This window comes from Leopardus geoffroyi, chromosome B4 (genome assembly GCF_018350155.1).
Source record: "Leopardus geoffroyi isolate Oge1 chromosome B4, O.geoffroyi_Oge1_pat1.0, whole genome shotgun sequence".
Classification (NCBI taxonomy): Eukaryota; Metazoa; Chordata; class Mammalia; order Carnivora; family Felidae; genus Leopardus; species Leopardus geoffroyi.
Window position 1 is genome coordinate 13,983,210 of NC_059341.1, and position 18,167 is coordinate 14,001,376.

At 47.2% G+C, this 18,167-nt stretch overlaps 1 protein-coding gene across 3 annotated transcripts in view; it reads right to left on the minus strand.

Moving 5' to 3' along the window:
• Positions 1 to 2,923: 2,923 nt before the first annotated feature.
• Positions 2,924 to 18,167, minus strand: part of FAM171A1 (family with sequence similarity 171 member A1) — a 135,733-nt gene continuing 120,489 nt past the window's right edge. For all 3 annotated transcript variants that reach the window (XM_045466432.1, XM_045466431.1, XM_045466433.1), the window contains 3 exons: positions 9,904 to 10,020; positions 6,569 to 6,683; positions 2,924 to 5,948 (listed from right to left, as the gene is read on the minus strand). In XM_045466432.1, the coding sequence (XP_045322388.1) occupies positions 4,247 to 5,948; positions 6,569 to 6,683; positions 9,904 to 10,020 (1,934 nt within the window). In that variant the 3' untranslated portion in view covers positions 2,924 to 4,246. The remainder of the gene's footprint in view (positions 5,949 to 6,568; positions 6,684 to 9,903; positions 10,021 to 18,167) is intronic.

Sequence of the window (18,167 nt, forward strand, 5' to 3'; positions counted from 1 at the left end):
CTTTAATACACGTTGTTGACACATTAACATTGAACTCCCAGCCAACAGCCCTCTGACTAATGCCTGAACAACGCTTATCTGATACATGTATTCTCATGCTTCTCATTGCTCTGCGTGTCTGTGAATGACCACAAGAGCATATGAGGATTGATTTCAGGGTTACAAATAAGTTTTAGCAAGCGGGCAGATTTGCAAATATGGAATCCCCAAATGATGAGGATCAACTGTATATGTGACGATGCTCTTGGGGTCATTTCCCTGTATTGTACCTTTTTGGTGGAAATATAACTCTGCTACTGTGTACCCCTTCCCAAGTCCTGAGAGTGGTGATGTCACTCTATTGTTTGAAATTGGCCACGTGGGAGCATTTACACCATGGGAACTGGCAAATGTTCCCAAGAGAGGGTTGACTTGCTGACTGTCTAGATTTAAAGAAAGACATGGGGAGATGTTAATAATGCAGATTAAACTTAAAATGGTACCATGTCTGGAACCATTACATTGAGAATAGCACAGAAAATTGAGGGAATACCTTCCCAGTAGTCAAACACTATTATGTGCTTCAGCAAAGAAGTCACTCGGTGATTGATGAAGTGATCGAGTGAAGTTCTGACGTGTCTGACATGTGTCTTCCTCCTTTGTTTCATGTTAATCATTAATGTAAAAAAAAAAATCAACAGATGTTCACGTCAGAACTATACCCTTTTGTCAACTGCAACAGGCTGGCTATGACAAAAATCAACAAAAGCGTTCTGTGGCTATCAAGTGTCAAACAGAATTTACAATTACGTATTTTATTATGATGTGCAAGTTGTGTCCCATACATCCTTTATCAGGAACACTTATGACTTTAAACGCATTCATTTCCAGAGGGCCGGTTGTTTAAGCAGCATCCCACTGATTCTAGCTGAGTGGCCTCACTTACTTAACACCCGAGCCTCAATTTATTTAGAGGTAAAACAAAGAAGGAACATCACTTCCTCCCAAGATTTTGAGAACTGAATGCACGATTGTTTCTGATATGGTTTCTAGCATAGAGACTCAACAAACGTCTGTCCCCATCTCCTCACCTTGTCTGGAGGGCAGAACCAGTGTCCGAGCCATTCCTGTGGACACACACCCACGCCACGTTCCCAGAGCTGGCCCTGGACAGCGGTCTGTCTTGTCTCCTCAACAGGCAGATGAAAGCTCACCACTAGGTGGCATAAGCAAGGTGCCTTTGATGGCTTTGGTTCTTCAGACAATACAATTGGTTCCTAATAATGAGATGTGTTTTATTACTCTTACCAGGCTAGAAAGAACATAAATGAAATGTTTAAATCCATAGTCACAGTGCTCTGTCTAGACAGTTCCAGTCTGGTAATCAGTACGGGTGCCCTGAGCAAAAAACATTATCCTCTGAGCCTCTTTTCAGACAAGGGTAAAACGAGTTAAGAGTCACCTCTGGCAGAACCAGTTTTCTTCTGGCAAACCCACCCACTGCCTTGTCCTCCTAGGCACATAATGTGACCACTGCTGGCTGCTGCATACTTTCCATAACCAGGGCCAATCCAGGTATGTCCTACCTAATAAAGCGGCAGAAAAGCCCCTCTCCCTCCAAACGTGTTACCTACTTTTCACAGGTAATATGCATGGTAAATGAGGCTTTTCTGGAAACTGACGCTTTAAAAAGATGATTGCGGGGCGCCTGGGTGGCGCAGTCGGTTAAGCGTCCGACTTCAGCCAGGTCACGATCTCACCGTCCGTGAGTTCGAGCCCTGCGTCGGGCTCTGGGCTGATGGCTCAGAGCCTGGAGCCTGTTTCCGATTCTGTGTCTCCCTCTCTCTCTGCCCCTCCCCCGTTCACGCTCTGTCTCTCTCTGTTCCAAAAATAAATAAACGTTGGAAAAAAAAAAAAAAAGATGATTGCATTGGCAGCAACCTTCGGCAGGGCTGGAGAGGGCCGAGAGTCTCCCAGTCATCTATGTCTGCCCTGGGGTATTTCTTGGAGAGCCACTTACTTTTCCTTTGGGAGGCAATTGACAACTGGCCTTTATTAGTGAAGTCTGCATGGGCTCACCTGCCACCTACTGGTGAGAATGTTTACCCTCAATGTAACAGTCCCTCATTGTGAAACCACAGACTCCCATTTATGTATTTATTATTATTTTATTATTACTTAAGTTTATCTATTTAAGACGCAGAGGGGTGGAGACAGAATCTCAAGCAGGCACCGCGCTATCAGCCCAGAGCCCCATGTGCGGTGTGATCTCACAAATCCGGAGATCAGGACCTGAGCCGAAATCGACAGTCTGGCGCTTAACCAACTGAGCCACCTAGGTGCCCCAGACTCCCATCCATTTAAATGCCCCAACGCTTCAGGGGATTTCAACTTTTTTTTCCCCTTGAAAAGCAAAATGTATCAACATTTGAGAATTAAAGTGATAAAAATCAACTTGATTGGTTCTCTGTCCACATGGAATTCACAAATAAGATTTTGTAATGAAGCTGTTACCGAATACATAGCTAGCTTATTGTGTTCTCTGCTCTGCTCTGATGTCTCCATTACTGATTGTGACTAATAGTTTCACCCAGCTGGGATGGTTCTGGTCATTTTAATGAAACTTTTTGTACGATTCCAAGTGGATCAATGCTGAACATCAAAGAACACACGAGTTTTTTGTAATGTGCAGACATTTCTCCCTATCTGAAACACAACAAAATGTCACCTTGTGTTCTTGAATAAACTAAATAAACACAAGGTGGGATTTAACCTCGGTGTAAATTCCTAGGTGTCTATTCCGGAGTCTTTGAACAGAAGTCCAACAACCAGCAAAGCAGACTGCCGAGGAACAAAGAGCAAATTCGTAATAGCGACTCCGAAACAAATAGTGGCTGGCTCAGAGTGAATGAAAAGGACCACAAGATAGTTTGTTTTTTTTTTCTTCAGCATTTATTTTGAATTTTCATTTTTGGATAACCAAGCAGCTCTTTAAGGAGAATGCACAGAAGAGTCATTCTGGCACTTTTGGATAGTACATACGATTTCTGTAATAGTCACATTCACTTGCTCAGTCCATACTCTGTGTCTGGTGAGCAAGGTCAGCCCATAGGATTCCCGAGTTAATACATAACCGTATATACAAACAGCCAATGAAACCATAATGGTGGCTAGTGGCCGAAGGGACGGAGGAGGGCAGGGGATCTCTAAAGTGTCCTCTAGTCTACCTTAGCTCAACAGAATTCACGTCACACATGGGCACTAGAGAGAACACTGCGTTGAAATGAGAATTCGGAGCAGAAACGGGCATTTGGCAGCATGCAGCTTAAAGAAAAGGGGTATCATTTAATAACTTTATAAAATCCAGGCAGTTCAATGAAAGGAGTTAAGGAAAAAAACAAAACAACAACAACAAGAAGAAAAGGTGAGGGGACTGCTGTTGTCACTGTAAAAAAGGCACTTGGAGTTAATGGGACCAGAATTGAAGGGCTCTCAGCTGATAAAAAACTTCAGTACGATTTCATTAAAAGGCTTGTTTAAGAGATGACACTCAGGAGTTCGCGAAAAGAGACACCGAAATAAACCGTCGAGAAGCAGAACAGATGAAAACCAACAAATAAAATCTTTCACAACCAAGTTGTGTGTGTGTGTGTGTGTGTGTGTGTGTGTGTGTGTGTGTGTGTTTTCTAAAGCAAACCCGAAACGAAAGCTAACCAAAGCAAAAACACCTAAGCAAACCAAGAGCACGAAGCAGCGGTGCATAGCTTTCCTTTGAGATAACGCATACCTCGAGACACTAAGTGCTACGCTAATTTCCCAATAATAACGTCACAGGAGCATTATCGTGATAAAATGGATTCAAGCAATGTGAAAAGAGTCTCATCTGTTCCTAGAATCTGAGGGAGAACTGAGGTTATCAGCAGAGCTGAGCGACATCACTCGTGGTTTCTCAGTGTCCTGGGATGGGGGTGGGGGTGGGGGTGGGGGTGGAGGGGGGGGTGGGGAGGGGGGGGAGGCGCGTCCCAGACGCAGGAGCCACATTCAGACACTCCTGTTCAGCCATCTCCCTGGCGGTGAGGCGTCCACGAACATCATCCGGTAACTTTAATTCCGTTCTAACATTTACACAGTGAACCGTGATGCAGCTTAAGTCCGCTTCCACGGCTGCCGCTGCTCCACCTCCTCCACGAACAAGTAAACGCTTCCCTAAGAAAAGAATTTTTGGCAATTTTTATTATGTTCCGCCGACGGGTGGCGCTGTGACAGCTCACTTCATGTTAAACGCCATCAGGGGTCTCTCTTCCCGCTTCTGCCAGGGGCTCTTCTTGTCCTCTCCTTGGTCCTCCTCGTCTTCCTCTTCGTCGTCCTCCTGGGCCGATCTTCTCTGCTCCGGGCTGGCTAGCGGCTCCGGGGGGACGTCCGAAGTTCGTTTTGTCGTCTCCTCCTGCAGGCTGGGCAGCTGGCCGCCGCTTCTCCGGCCGGAGCCATCCAACAAGCAGCGCAGGGCACTGTCCTCGGGGGTACAGACGGTGGTGCCGCACTCGCTGCCGCTTTGGTCCATGTCGTCCAGGTACACGAGCTGCGTGTAGGAGGTGCTGTCCGCGGCCCGCGGCTCTTTCTGCGGATGCTCCTGGACGGCCGGGTGGTTCTGTGCGAGGGACAAGGGGTCTCCTCTTCCCTTCCGGGCAGATTTTGGTTCATTCATATCCACGCCAGAATCCAAACTGGCATCATTGCTTCCGTTCCTTCCGGCTCTTTGGAGATCAATGTAGGAATGTCTAACGTGCGCATTGGACCTGCCGTCCAGGGAGACGAACCACGCCCGGGGGTGTGGGAGCGGCTTCCCACCCCCAAGTTCCATCAGAGCCTTCTCGGTCAGGAGCTGGACCTCGCTGTTCATCTGAGCCAAGGCCGCATCGTTCAGGGAGGCCGGGATGGAGAGGGACTCTGACATGGACGCGCCTTGCGGGGTCCACTCCCGGGCGCCTGCATCCTGCAAGTGCTGCTGGGAGATGGCCTGGCAGGACAGGGGCTGCGCTTGGATCTGGGAGGAGGGGTGCGGGAAGATCCCCGCGTGAGGGCTGGAGAGCTCAGCCTGCAGTCTTTCGATCTCCAGCTGCTGGTCGGCTGGAACGACCAGGGGCTGGCCCACATAGGAGTGGTCCCCGGGGAGTTTCATATAGTGCGCGGGGATGACCAAGGCAGGTAATACCTTTCTGTAAACGCTGTCGTTGACCTGGTCAACGGAACTACAGCAGATCAACTGGCCTGGCCGCGGAAAGGACGTGGGTCTCTCCAGGTGGTCCACTGACCGGGACATCATACACTCAGTAGGCCTGCGGTCCAGCAGCTGTTCCTTTTCGGGAGATGAAGGCGTGGGGTACATGTGTTCCTGAATGGTGAGTTTGCTTCCCGTGGAAATATGGTTAGCGGAGGCCTGGCCGTCTCTGTCTTGCTTTTCAAACAGGGGCTGCGAGAGCATGGCATTGTAGCTCCTCCTGTACTCGCTGTTGCCAGGGGATTCACGGCCTTCTCTTTCCACAGATTTCCTGGACTTTAAGGGGAAAATCTCCACGGACTTACGATACTCTTTTCCCAACGTCCCACTTGGTGTCAGGTTATCAAAGGAGATTTGGCTTTTGTCCTCTTCCTTGTGGGAGAGAAGTTCCTCCCGCGAGCTGAACTCTTGCGAGGTGCTGTAGGAAAGCTTTAGCATGGGGGTGTGCATGTCTGCTTCTCCGTTGGAAGACATCATTTCTAAATGGACCCCGCTCATCAGCTCCTTTGGCCCAGGGGCGTCCGGGCGGCCGTGGCCGGTGACAGAGAGCGGGCCGGGGAATTCTGACTCCCGACGTGAAAACAGCAAGTTGATGTGAGACATGGAAGTTGACTGATCTCTTTTGGAGCTCTCGAGGGCCGTCGGAAGTTGGAGTTTTCTGTGGTGTTGACGAGGTTTCAAGCATTTCCGCCTGCGATCAAAGATAAAAATCCAAACCCAACGGTTAAAGATTCTCATAGTGGTAGAACGTTCCAAGCAAGATCCTAATTCTCAATTTCCACAGGAAGAAACAAAACAACTACTCAGTAGCCAGAAGACTTCTCACCCCACACCCGCAGCCTTATTTTGATTCAGAGCAGCGCAATCTGCAGATTTCACCTTCAGGGTTTTAGACGTACAGCAGAGTTATTCGTTCAAAAGCGGTTACCCAAGAGTCGACAGCAAACACTCTCACAAACCAAAAAGACGAGGCATCAAAGTAAAGAATTTTAGTTCTGCTTTGTCCTTGAGAATATCGTCTTTTAATCAGTGTTTAGGAATATTCTGAACGAATCATGACAACTGTCAAACTTAAAAAAAAGAAAGAAATAAGAACTCCCCTTGTGAGCAACTTCATAAACAGCATGCCCCCCACATCCTGTTCATTTGTTTGCAACTTTAAGGACAAATGTTTTAGTTCTTAGAGATTTTTTTCATGAGAAAAAAAGGACCTTGATTCAGAAAAAGAAAAAAAAAAAAAGACCTCAATATCAATGCCTGCACAAGAAATTCCAAATTAAAAAAGATATTGCCAAAAAGGTAAAACTTTACCTGCAATAATATAAAAGGAGACACAGCAGAACCAAAAGTATGAAAGCCATCCCTCCTAAAATGGCCAAAAGAAACACCGTGTGATACGTGGTAATGTCCTGTGTGGCAACGGGACCTAGAAGGTCAGAAAAGGGCATTTTAGATTGCAGAAAACCTTGAAGGGATAAGAGGGATAATTAGCTGAGAGCGTATGTTCTTCCTCTTCCTGGCTGGGGTGCGGAGCAGGGGCCAGAGGCAAACACCCTTTGGATGATGTGCTTACAGATCACTGTCATTTCTCTCAATGACAAGGAATTACCACGACCGTCACCGTCACCGGAGCAGCTGTGGCCGGGAGCAGCGTGAACACCCACACCCTCCATGTGGTGCTAAGGGTCCCTCCTTAGCCCAGAAGAGAGCTGCACTTGCAACAGGTTCAGCATTCTAAATACATGATCTTTTAATACAAGAAAATGGATGCATGATAACATAATGAGAGAGACTCTTAGACGAGAGATGGCTTGAATATCTGGGGATTTTATACTGCAGGAGAAAAAAAAAAAAACCCCACAAGATTTTATTCTCACTTTCCCTGGATAATTATTACTATGTGGAGAGCCCTTTGCTTAAATGAACAGTTAAAATGTATGATATAAAATCGGCTAGGACTTAAAAAAAAAAAAAAAGTCCACAGCTTATTATGGTCTTTCAAGTGTTTCTAAAACGCCTTCCATTTGTAAAAATAAAGTCTTCCTCTACAATGCCTCTTCAAAATTGCTAACCGTATGTGGCCACAGACCTCCTTCAGAATTTACAAAGTATCAGGGATAAATATATTTTCTTTTTAATTTAAAGAAATTAATATAATTTCTTTAATATTTCAATGTTAAGAATCCCAAGGCAAAGTTTATGTTCAATACTAATAACAATCTATCTTAATGCACTGACAACAGATCGACAGCAACAACAAAAATCTCCCCTATTTATAACATTTGGGGACATACTTGTGTCCAAGCATCGAAGGAAGGGGTGTGGTTTTATGTTATGTCAGATTAGCATGGTTATAATTACTACATACCACAGGTACCCATTTACTTACTGATTCTCGATATCTTAAGGGACAGATTTCTTCAAAAATCGTTGGAAGCAGACCACTTAAGAGCTAGATAAACCCAAAGAGGTTTACTAATTTTTGAAAATTGTGACATGACTTAAGCTGAAAAAGCTAACACCATTCTCTGCCAAACATAATTCACTTCAGTGGGGGAGGGTGGAGTTAATATGCCCCAAAGTTGGAAAAACAATTGACAACTGTATACTCCATTCATCATTCAGAGAAACCATTTTTTTTTTTTTTTTTTTTTTTTACCCAGAGACAACCCCCATGGACCTAGGCAATGCCTTGGCAGGAATCACCAAAAATCCGGGGTACACGTAAAAATCATTTCCAAATAATTCAAGTTCTGTCCTTTAAGTACTTAAAATGTTATTATCTTAACTTCTGCCAATGGAACACTCTATAAAATTTACAGCTGTACTCAATTTCCTTCTTAACTGGAGAATGAAAGAAAAAACCCTAACTATTTTCTTGTTGGCTTTGGGCTCATGAAGGCACAGCATCTTTGTAATTTGTTTTAATAAAGGGGATGGCTGTGAGGTTACTAATATATGCGTCTGTACATTAAATGCCATCAGGGCTCTGTCATATACGCTCTTTATAGATTTTTGTCTCTTCCTTCACTGCTCGGAAGGGTTGGCAGACCTATACCAAGCCGTTCTTTCTCCCCTCTTTACAAAGCATCTATTAATCTGTGGCATGATGGGCAAACTGAGAATCACAGTTGTCTGAAAGATATCTAAATTTTTTGTAATGTTTATTAATTTTTGACAGAGACAGAATGCGAGAGGGGGAGGAGCAGAGAGAGAGGGAGACACAGAATCCGAAGCAGTCTCCAGGCTCTGAGCTGTCAGCACAGAACCTGACATGGGGCTTGAGCCCACGAACCGTGAGATCATGACCTGAGCCAAGTCGGTGCTCAACCGACTGAGCCACCCATGTGCCCCCGAAATATATCTAAAATGAAAGTTAACTGTAATGCATGGGCTTTATGGCCTCTACTTGGGTACTTCAGGAGTTTCTTTTCTTTCCTTCTTTACTCTTACTCATATTCTAGATATTTGTGATTTGGAGCCTGGGGCATTTTTGTACCTGGTTCGTGCCTATATTGCTACAAGAACGCTATCACAAAGGGAAACACAGAATTCCCTTTGTGAAATGGGAAATCAACATTTTCTCAGTCTGGGGCCAATTTCTCAGCACCTCCATCAAATCCGCTACTATGGGAATGTGAGTGTCATTCCAGTGACAATTCCACTGCTAAAATATCTTGGATTCCCATTCTGGAACTGCCTTCATGATGAGAGACAGCTTTTAATCATAGCATATTTCTGACCTGGCTCAATTACCTACTTTACTCACCAGACCAGGATGTGTATGACTTTTAGAAGCGTCTAACAAGAATCAAAGGGACCCTCGGAGCATAAAGATTTGCCACCAATGAAAACGTTTCACTAATGAAGGCAGTCCCAGTGATACAGATTCTAAAGGCATTTTGAGTGACAGAAGCCATGACTGGAAAGAATTCTCTGAAGATGACTATTTTAAGAAACAATTCTAGAATGTTCCTTGGGATAAATTAGGGCATACAGGTTAAAACTTTTTTTTTAAGTCATGCTTTAAAAAGTATGAGTTAATTCACATATCCTAAGTAGAGATGATTATTGTTTTAGACACAAAGCAAACTGGTTTGTTTCTGAACCTTCAGGAAAGGCCAAAACAAGCTTTTTGCCCCAAGAAAGCTCCAGTGGTGACTGTGTTAGCCTGCCTAAGGAGTGCCCTTCCCCACATGTTTTCTTACAACAGGCCACAGCTGTTTCAGGAATTAGGGAGGAGGTCTAAACCGCCCCCATGGGCTTTAGATTAGGAATTCCCTATGGCAGCTGTCTGAGCAAAACAGATACAAGACAGGAGTATGTTCTGTGCATTACTGTTATCCTAGACGGGAGAGTCGCAAACAGAACTCCCCCACCCCCACACAATACCTTAGTTTCATCATTTGATTTTCAGACTTTTAACCATTTTTTTTTTAAGTAATCTCTACACCCAACGTGGGGCTCGAACTCATGGCCCTCAGATCAAGAGTCACATGCTCTACCGAATGAGCTGGCCAGGCGCCCCTTTCTACCATTTTTGAGTAAGATGAGGTCGCGCTGCTGAAGTAATTTTCCAAAGCATACTTAGCCTGAACCCTCAAAGAACTCAACGCCCATCATCGCAGGTGCTGGCTTCGTGTTACCTGGGTTGGGAGGAGACATGGCTGCCACCCAGTACCCCAGCTGAGGGGCAATGTACGTCCACGTCCGCTGGCTACCTTCCTGGTGCACGAGGCCCAGACCACTCTTCAGCCACGTTCCTGTGGGGTGCAGAAAAAACTTGAGCTGGACACACACTACACCCCTATTTAGGGCTTACACATATTGTACCTTAAATGTTATCTTTGTAACACAGTAGGTAGCCAAGACAGTCCAGATGTCATCTAGGGACTGCATACACCTTTCCATAGATTCTTTTCAACTTCTTTCAGGGGTGAGGGAAACTTTGATTTTTTTTTCTTTTCTGATTAATTTATTTTCAACCACTTTCTCAAACATCCCTGCTACCAAACTCAGATAATTCTACCCAACAGCTTTGGAGTTTAGAAGTAGAAGAAAGGTAGCAAGGTAAGCGTTGGGGGAAGTGGAAAGAAGGCGGTGGGGAGAAATCCAGAACCGTTTCTATCCTTCTTTCTCAAGCCAATAAGCAAATTTCCTATCCCAGATTATACACTTGGTTACATCAGAATTACTTAGGAAAGTTTAAAAAAAATATATAGACTTCTTGGTCTTATTTTTGCAAATTCTAGCCTAGTAAACCTGGCTTAGGTGAGTATTTTAAAAAGTTTCCAGTTGCTTCTGATGCTGGGAAACACCAGATATGTCCAGGTCTGAACTGTCTTTCAGTTATTAATTGGTAGTTAACGTTAATGAGCACCTCTTACGTACAGGCTGGTCACAGCAGATGCGTCTTATACACATTACAATTCTCACAGCACCGCCACAGGGTAGGACTCGTTTTCTTTTTGGACAAGGACTGGGGAGACTGGGGAGGTACGGAACTCTTCTAAGGGCCCTCAGGGGTAGAGAGCAGAGCAGGAGCAGACCTACGCCTGTCTCTGTGTCCTCAGGGCAGGATCTGATCTACCCTGTTGCATTCTTCTATAAACTGTCCCAACAGTTCGTGACGTTTTCACTTTTTAAGTTTTCCAGACACAGACCTGTTGCCTGGCCCACCTGCCGAGCGCCTTGCTTTGAGGCCCGTGATGGCGGCCAGCAGCAGAAGACAAATGGAGAGTGCTGGCCAGGCCCCCCAGCAGGACAGGCACCCGCCCAGCCCACCAGTGTGGACACCTCAGTCAAATTGCTTCGCAGGGCTCCTGCTGCCTCGAGGCCCACGCGCTCTACCGCTCGGCCTGCTCCCATAATCCCCACTACCTGAAATGGCCTTGTGTGTAACTGTGTCCACTCGAGGCCTAAATGCACCAACCGTGCACCGACCATTCTCCCCTCTGGTTCCCAAACCCTTGCCCTTCCCGTGCACACACGTCACTGAGGTGGCAACGGCGGATTGTTCTCCGTTGAAGAAGGAAACAATATTTGGCGGTGCTTCTAAGGCCTACCAGTTGCCATAGCAACACTGAAATGCAGTGGGTGGAAAGGAGCCGGTGGCAAAGCCTCCAATCTTGCTCGCCTCCTCCACTGCTCAGACGTCAAGCAAAGGAGGAAGAAGGGAGAGGCTAGGCGTCAGGAGGCGCCTTGCACTGTCTGACCTTCCCAAGCGACAGGCTGCATCACGGCTGGAGGTGATTTCCATTCCCATTAGACAAGAGGAATACAAATGGGAAAGTTTCTAAAGTGAGTGTGAGGATAAGGATGCCCAATTCAGATTCATTTGCTGAAGAACACCCAGCCCAGAGATGATTTAGTTACTTAGAGCATCGCTCCGTTCTACAGAGCGGTACAAACCAAACCAAAGGCCCAAAATGGTGTCACTTAGGGGAAGGCCCCCGGTCGGTACACCGAGACTGGATACCCAAACTAACTGCAGTTTCAATTGCACAGCACGTAACCTTTAACCAGACAACATGAATTTCCTGGTCAGTACCAGGGAATTTACTAATTGACCCCTTCTGTTCCCCTTCGGAGGGCAACCTTGCCCAAACAATGTATTCCTTGCTAAGAAAATCCATTCTTCTTTTATTAATGCCCCTCTCCCTGCTTTTAAAAAAGTTTTTTTTTAATGTTTATTATTTTTGAGAGAGAGAGAGAGAGACAGAGCATGAGTGGGGTAGGGGCAGAGAGAAAGGGAGACACAGAAACAGAAGCAGGCTCAGCTGTCAGGACAGAGCCTGACGCGGGGCTTGAACCCACAGACTGTGAGATCATGACCTGAGCTGAAGTCGGAGGCTTCACCAACTGAGCTGCCCAGGCGCCCCCGCCCCTCTCCCTGCTTTTAAAAACCTTTCTCTTGTTTAGCTCAGCAGACCTCCCCTCTACTTGCTAGATGGGATGCTGCCTGATTCATGAATCATTTAATAAAGTCAATTAGGTATTCAAATTTACTCTGCTGAATTTTGTTTTTTAACAAGAGCTGCTGAGGAAATGGAAAACATAGGACATTTGACACATTCAGCTAAAGACTTTCCCTATTTGGTAAGAAAGCTTCTCTGAAGGTAGAGAGCCAGCTGTTGGTGACCAGTTCCGGTTTTCCGCTTGGGGATCCCACGCTGCTGGGCCCCTGCCCTGACTTCCACACGCCACCCCACTCCCCTGGCTGTCCCCACGACACGGCCCCGCCAGGATCTCCGCCTCAGCCAGGAGGTGGCGTGCACTCTTTGGTCTGCGGTTTTCCCCAGGTGGGGTTCTTGAGTCACTGCTGCTCTTCAGATGGAGCGGATACCACGTCAGGCTGAAGGGGACCCATGTGGAAGGACCTGAAGCTCACGGGTCCTGATTGCTGCTCCTTCAAACCGCCTAACTTGACTGCAAAGTTGCTTCTGCCTTCTCCAACACGAGCACATCAACTGCAGAAACGCTTCTAAAATCCCTCCGAGCTATACCCCACCCCTGGTCCAGCCCGGACGGCCCCCGCCTGGCAGCGGTGGTGGTGACGATGGCCACAGCCAGCAAGGCCGGTGACTGGAGAACATGCTTTGGGAGCACAGGGAGGGTAGAGAAGGCTTCCGGCTGAGTCAACTTTCGAAGAATTGGCAGCTGGGGGTAGGGGTGAGGAGGGCAGCAGGAGGAGGAGGAGGAGGAGGAGGAAACAGTGTGCAGGAAGGCACACAGGGTAGTGGGTTTGGAAGATGCTTTGGATGGGGTGCAGGTGGGGGTCGGGTCGGTGGGGCATAAGGGATGGGCTGGAAAGGAGTTTGCTGTCTGCCCGGGAAGGGCTGGGAAGGGCTTCTAGGGCCATTAAAAATGGTACAGAGGTTTCTCAAAAAGTTAACAATAGAACTACTCTAAGATCCAGTAATTGCACTACTGGGATATTTACTCCCCAAACAGAAAAACATTATTTCAAATGATACACACACCCCTGTTTATTGCAGCATTATTTACAACAGGCAAGATGTGGAAGCAGCCCAACTGTCCATCAACAGATGGATGGATAAAGGGGAAGTGATATATACACAATGGAATATTACTCAGCCATGAAAAAAAGACTGAAATCTTGCCATTTGCAACAACGTGGATGGAGCCAGACAGTATCATGCTAAGTGAAATAAGGCAGTCCGAAGAAGACAAATATCATGTGATTTCACTCACATGTGGAATTGAAGAACCAAAACAAATGAACAAAGGAAAAAAGAGAGAAAGAGACAAACCACAAAACAGATTCTTTTTTTCTTCCTCATTTTATTTTAGAGAGAGACAGTGAGAGAGCACATGAACAGGGGAGAGGGACAGAGGGGGAGAGAGAGAGAGACTCTTAAGAGCCTCCACACGGAGTGCAGAGCCAGACACAAGGCTCGATCTCATGACGCTGGGATCACGACCTGAGCAAAATCAAGAATCAGACGCTCAACTGACTGAGCCACCCAGGCGCCCCAAGAAACAGACTCTTACATAGAGAATAAACTGCTGGTTACCAGAGGGGAGGTGGGTGGGGGGGATGGGTTAAATAGGTAATGGGGATTAGGAGTGTACTTGTCATGACGGGCGCTGGGTGACGTATGGAAGTGCTGAATCGCCATATTGTACACCAGAAACCAATGTGACACTGTGTGTTAACTAACTGGAATAACAAAAAGAACTTAATAAAAAAGAAGAAAGAAATGGAGGCCACTGGGCCCTGTAAATGGAGGCACGGTGTGGTCAGAACTCTCCTCCCCACCCGCCCCTCCCCCATCCCCGCAGCCCCTGAGCTCCTCAAACACCAGCACGCAGTATGCACTTCACCCAAGTCCGTGGCTTTGCTGGCAACTGCGGCTCTAATCTCACAAGGTCTTTCTTCCTTTCAACACTTATTTGTATTTGAGAGGAGGGGGAGGGGCGGTGAGAGGAAGACAGAGGATCCAAGCAGACTCCTCCCTGTAAGCACGGAGCCCGAGGCGGGGCTCGAACTCATGAACCGTGAGATCATGAGCCGAAATCAAGAGTCGGACGCTTAACTGACTGAGCCACCCAGGCGCCCCTCACATGGTTTTTCTCTCTTCCAGAAATCTACCCATCTTTCAAGATTCAAGTAACGTCATGTGCTTATCCCGAGTCCCTCCGGAACTCAAGGATCTTCCTTGTCCTCGTCCTCCTGGGACACGTGTCACTGCATCTGTTTTCCAAATCATACGTTGCCTCAGTCGCCAACATCTGGCCTCCTCTGTCAGACCGTAGCCTCCGTGAGTTTGGGCCTGGGTCCTATATTCCTTTTGTCTTCTCAGCACCAAGAAATCTCCTTGGCGTACCAGCTGAATAGTACTCGAGAACGAGTGAAAAGCCCAGCAGGCAACCCAAAAAGTCGTGTCAGATGACCTTCTGTGAAAAGCTGGGTGTGGTCATCAGGAAAGGGATCCTTACAGAAGTGTGCTGAAATTCAAACTTAAGGGAACAAAGCCAGCGGGGAAAGAGGCATTTATTTTGGCCTACGCTGCCTGCAAAACGTACACGTCTTCAGTGACTAAAGGGTGACACTATCTCAGGACTCAACAATCATGCTGTTATTGGCAAAAGCCATTTCCAAGCTTTCTGTGTTTGGTGGGAGGAAGTCAGCGGCGGGGAATAGAATTACCGAGCTGTGCACTGGAGCATATGCTTCTCGTTAGGGTGAGATCCTGGTGCCGCGGGATGAGGGCGACCTCCCCACCTGGGGAGCCAACACACATGGGAAGAGATACTAGTGCTCGCCGGCAGGGAGCTGGGGATACCGGACGGCAGAGCAGACAGACCTCTGTGAAGTCTCTTCTGTTCCATGAGGCCACGGGAGCTCAGCACCTGCGACCAGGGTGCCAAGGGTGGGGACCCCGCCAGTCTGGGTGGGGGGTCTCAGGCGCTGCTCAGACAGAACCGGGAGGGCCTGGGTTGCTCCTGCGGTGTGGGCAGAGGAAAGCTCCAGCTGCCTGATCTCCAGCCTGCCCACCTGCCTCCTGGATGGGGCAGCGTCTGTGGTCCGGACACAGAGAAGCCTCTAATGTCCCAAAAGCAGCCCAGCACGGCTGCTTCCTTAGACCCACTTCACGCCTCTGCTTCTCTTTCTCCTATTCCTTCCAGCCCCTTCCCGCCACTTCCCGTGGAGGCCTTGCTAGACTCAGGATCCTCTTCACAAGCGGGCAGTCGAGGCAGCCGCTGGGACATGCACCGGGTCAAGGCGGGTCACCTGGTGAAGGTGTGCAGGCAGGCACCTGGGATTTCTCCCGTCCCACCCCACTGGCCCAGCCAGGCGGCCACCTGCTCCACCCACAGCTGCTAATGCACCGAGCAGCTGGCCAGCTGTTAAGCGGTCTGTTGGGAGCAGGCTGGCGGCTCTGGGCGCCTCTCTGCTGTGCCTGAGGTCTGTGGCACGTCGATCACTGGGGACTCTGTGGGTGAAACTCATATAGTAACCCCTCTGGCATCACCAAGGAACGAAATTCTGCATTACTGAAACTTCTAGGTCGGTAGTTTTCAAATAGTTTTCTAAAGTATTTGAACTCTCTCCCTTTGATGAAATCTTATGCAGAAATTTATATATAAAAGATGGAAGATAAGCTTTCTGCATGAAGATGAAGAGAACACCACCCCTCCCCCCTTCTCTCCCCGCCCCGACACTGCCCACCGTGGCAACCCCAGGACATCTCCTGAACAGGGCCTGGAAGTTCTTCTTCTATACAACTTGGGTTTCATTTCCCAAAATTTGAAATCGAAGTTTTACAAATAGTCTAAAAAAGTACCATTTACTCCTCCTGCCTTATAAAATTGAATATAAGGGGCACCTGGGTGGCTCAGTTGGTTAAGTGTCCGACCCTTAATTTCAGCTCAGGTTGGGATCTCACAGTTCGTGAGACCGAGCCCTGCATTGGGCTCTCGCTGACAATGCGGAGCCTGCCTAAGATTCTCTGTCTCCCCCTTTCTCTGCCCCTCCCCCACAAATAAATAAATACATTTTAATTGCCAGCTTAGGCTATAATATGTATTCGTAGCTGAACATTAAATACATCAATCAATAGGCAATTTCAAAAAATAAAATAAAATTGAATACAATTTCGATTTTTCACAATAACTCAGGGCCATGATCACGATCAACTACAATGCTAGCTTCTCAAATATTGATGCCCCATCCGAATTTGGCTCAGGTCATGATCTCACGGTTTGTGAGTTAGAGTCCCGTGTCGGACACTGTGCTGACAGCTCAGAGCCTGGAGCCTGCTTCAGATTCTGTGTCTCCCTCTGCCCCTCCCCTGCTTGCACTCTGTCTCTCTCTCTCAAAAATAAACATTAAATTAAAAAAAAAATATCATGCCCTTAGGTCCCAGCTGAGGACTGTACTTGTTTGCTCCTACATTAGATACACCCTCCCATGTTGTCCCTCTCTCCCTCCTGGTTCCTCCTTCCCTTCCTTCTTCCCTCCCTTCCTAAATGCTATCAGTGTTTCTGTTATCAGATCTTCTCCCTCACCATCAAGACCCCCAACATCTATACTGGGGCGGTCTCCTATCCAGAACTACATGACCCACCTTAGTAAAATCGTGTCCGAGTAACGTCCACAGGCAGTTTGAGGGACTGGGGAACAGAACCAATTATCCAACAGTGGTGTTCTAATCCAAGTTCAGTATTTCTTTCCTTCGACACTACACCCTCAGATCAGTTTTTGTCTGAATGATCATTTTCTAGAATTAAACCTTGCACAATAGAAAAGATTTAGAGATATTTTCAGGGAATAAATACTTTGTTGAAAAGTCATTCTAATCTTTAAAAAATGAGTTCGTTATGTATTCAGCTGGCAAGGTTCACCGCGCGTAAAGCACCGTGAGTTCTTAATTTGGAAGCTATGCTTAACCACAAAGATTATTACACACAGTTATTGACAGGCAGAAAAAGACATGCCTTCTGCTCGTCTGTAAGATCTGATGGGCTCTCTTAGCAATCACCCAGGGTGCCTTCTTGCTATGTTCCCAAGCAGTAATGAAATCAGTCTTTATTTGCAAAATATAAAGAAAAGTGAGTTAAAAGGTGCCTGGGTGGCTCAGTTGGTTGAACGTCTGACTCTTGATTTCGGCTTAGGTCATGATTTCACGAGCCCCCACGTCGCGAGGAGCCTGATTGGGATATTCTCCCTCTCTCTCTGCCCCTCCCTTATGCATATGTGTGCCTATGCTCTCTCTCTCTCTCTCTCAAAATAAATAATTATTAAAAAAAAGGCAAGTGAGTTAAAAAGTATAACAAATGGCTATCAAAAGGGAAAAGAACCCTGAAACACGAGAAAAGGGCTCAAACCACGTCTTCTTTGAATACAGCCTGTAGGGCTCAGACTTCCCTCTCTCCCCTTGCCTGCTACGTGTACTGTCCTCTGCCCGCAAGTCCCTATTCTAGCAGCCATGCTAACTCATCTCAGCATTTAGAAACAAGCATCAAGCCCTGATATTAGGAGCGCTACTGATTTTGCAAAGGAAACTGCAGATGAAAGCCCACAACTTCACTAGTTACGAGTTGAAGCCGGCACCTTGCGCATTAGGCAGTGCACAGGGACACAAGTCATTGCACTTACGGTGAGGTACTGTCACCGCGTCAGACCTCGGAACCCGGGGCAGAAGAAAAGCCAGGCATATAAAGGGCCAAATGACCACACGGACGGCTTCTCCAGCGTAACATAACCCTGAATGTGAATTCTAGCTCTGCCACCGCGTGAACTTGGGCGTCCCGAGGACGGCACAGCAGTGGGGCCTGAAGGGCGCTGGCGGGACCTTTCAGCCCTGGGAGCGATCCTGGGGCTGTTTCACGTGGCTTTCGTCGTGGCAACGAGAAACGGCTCATCAGTCACGTACTTGTAGTT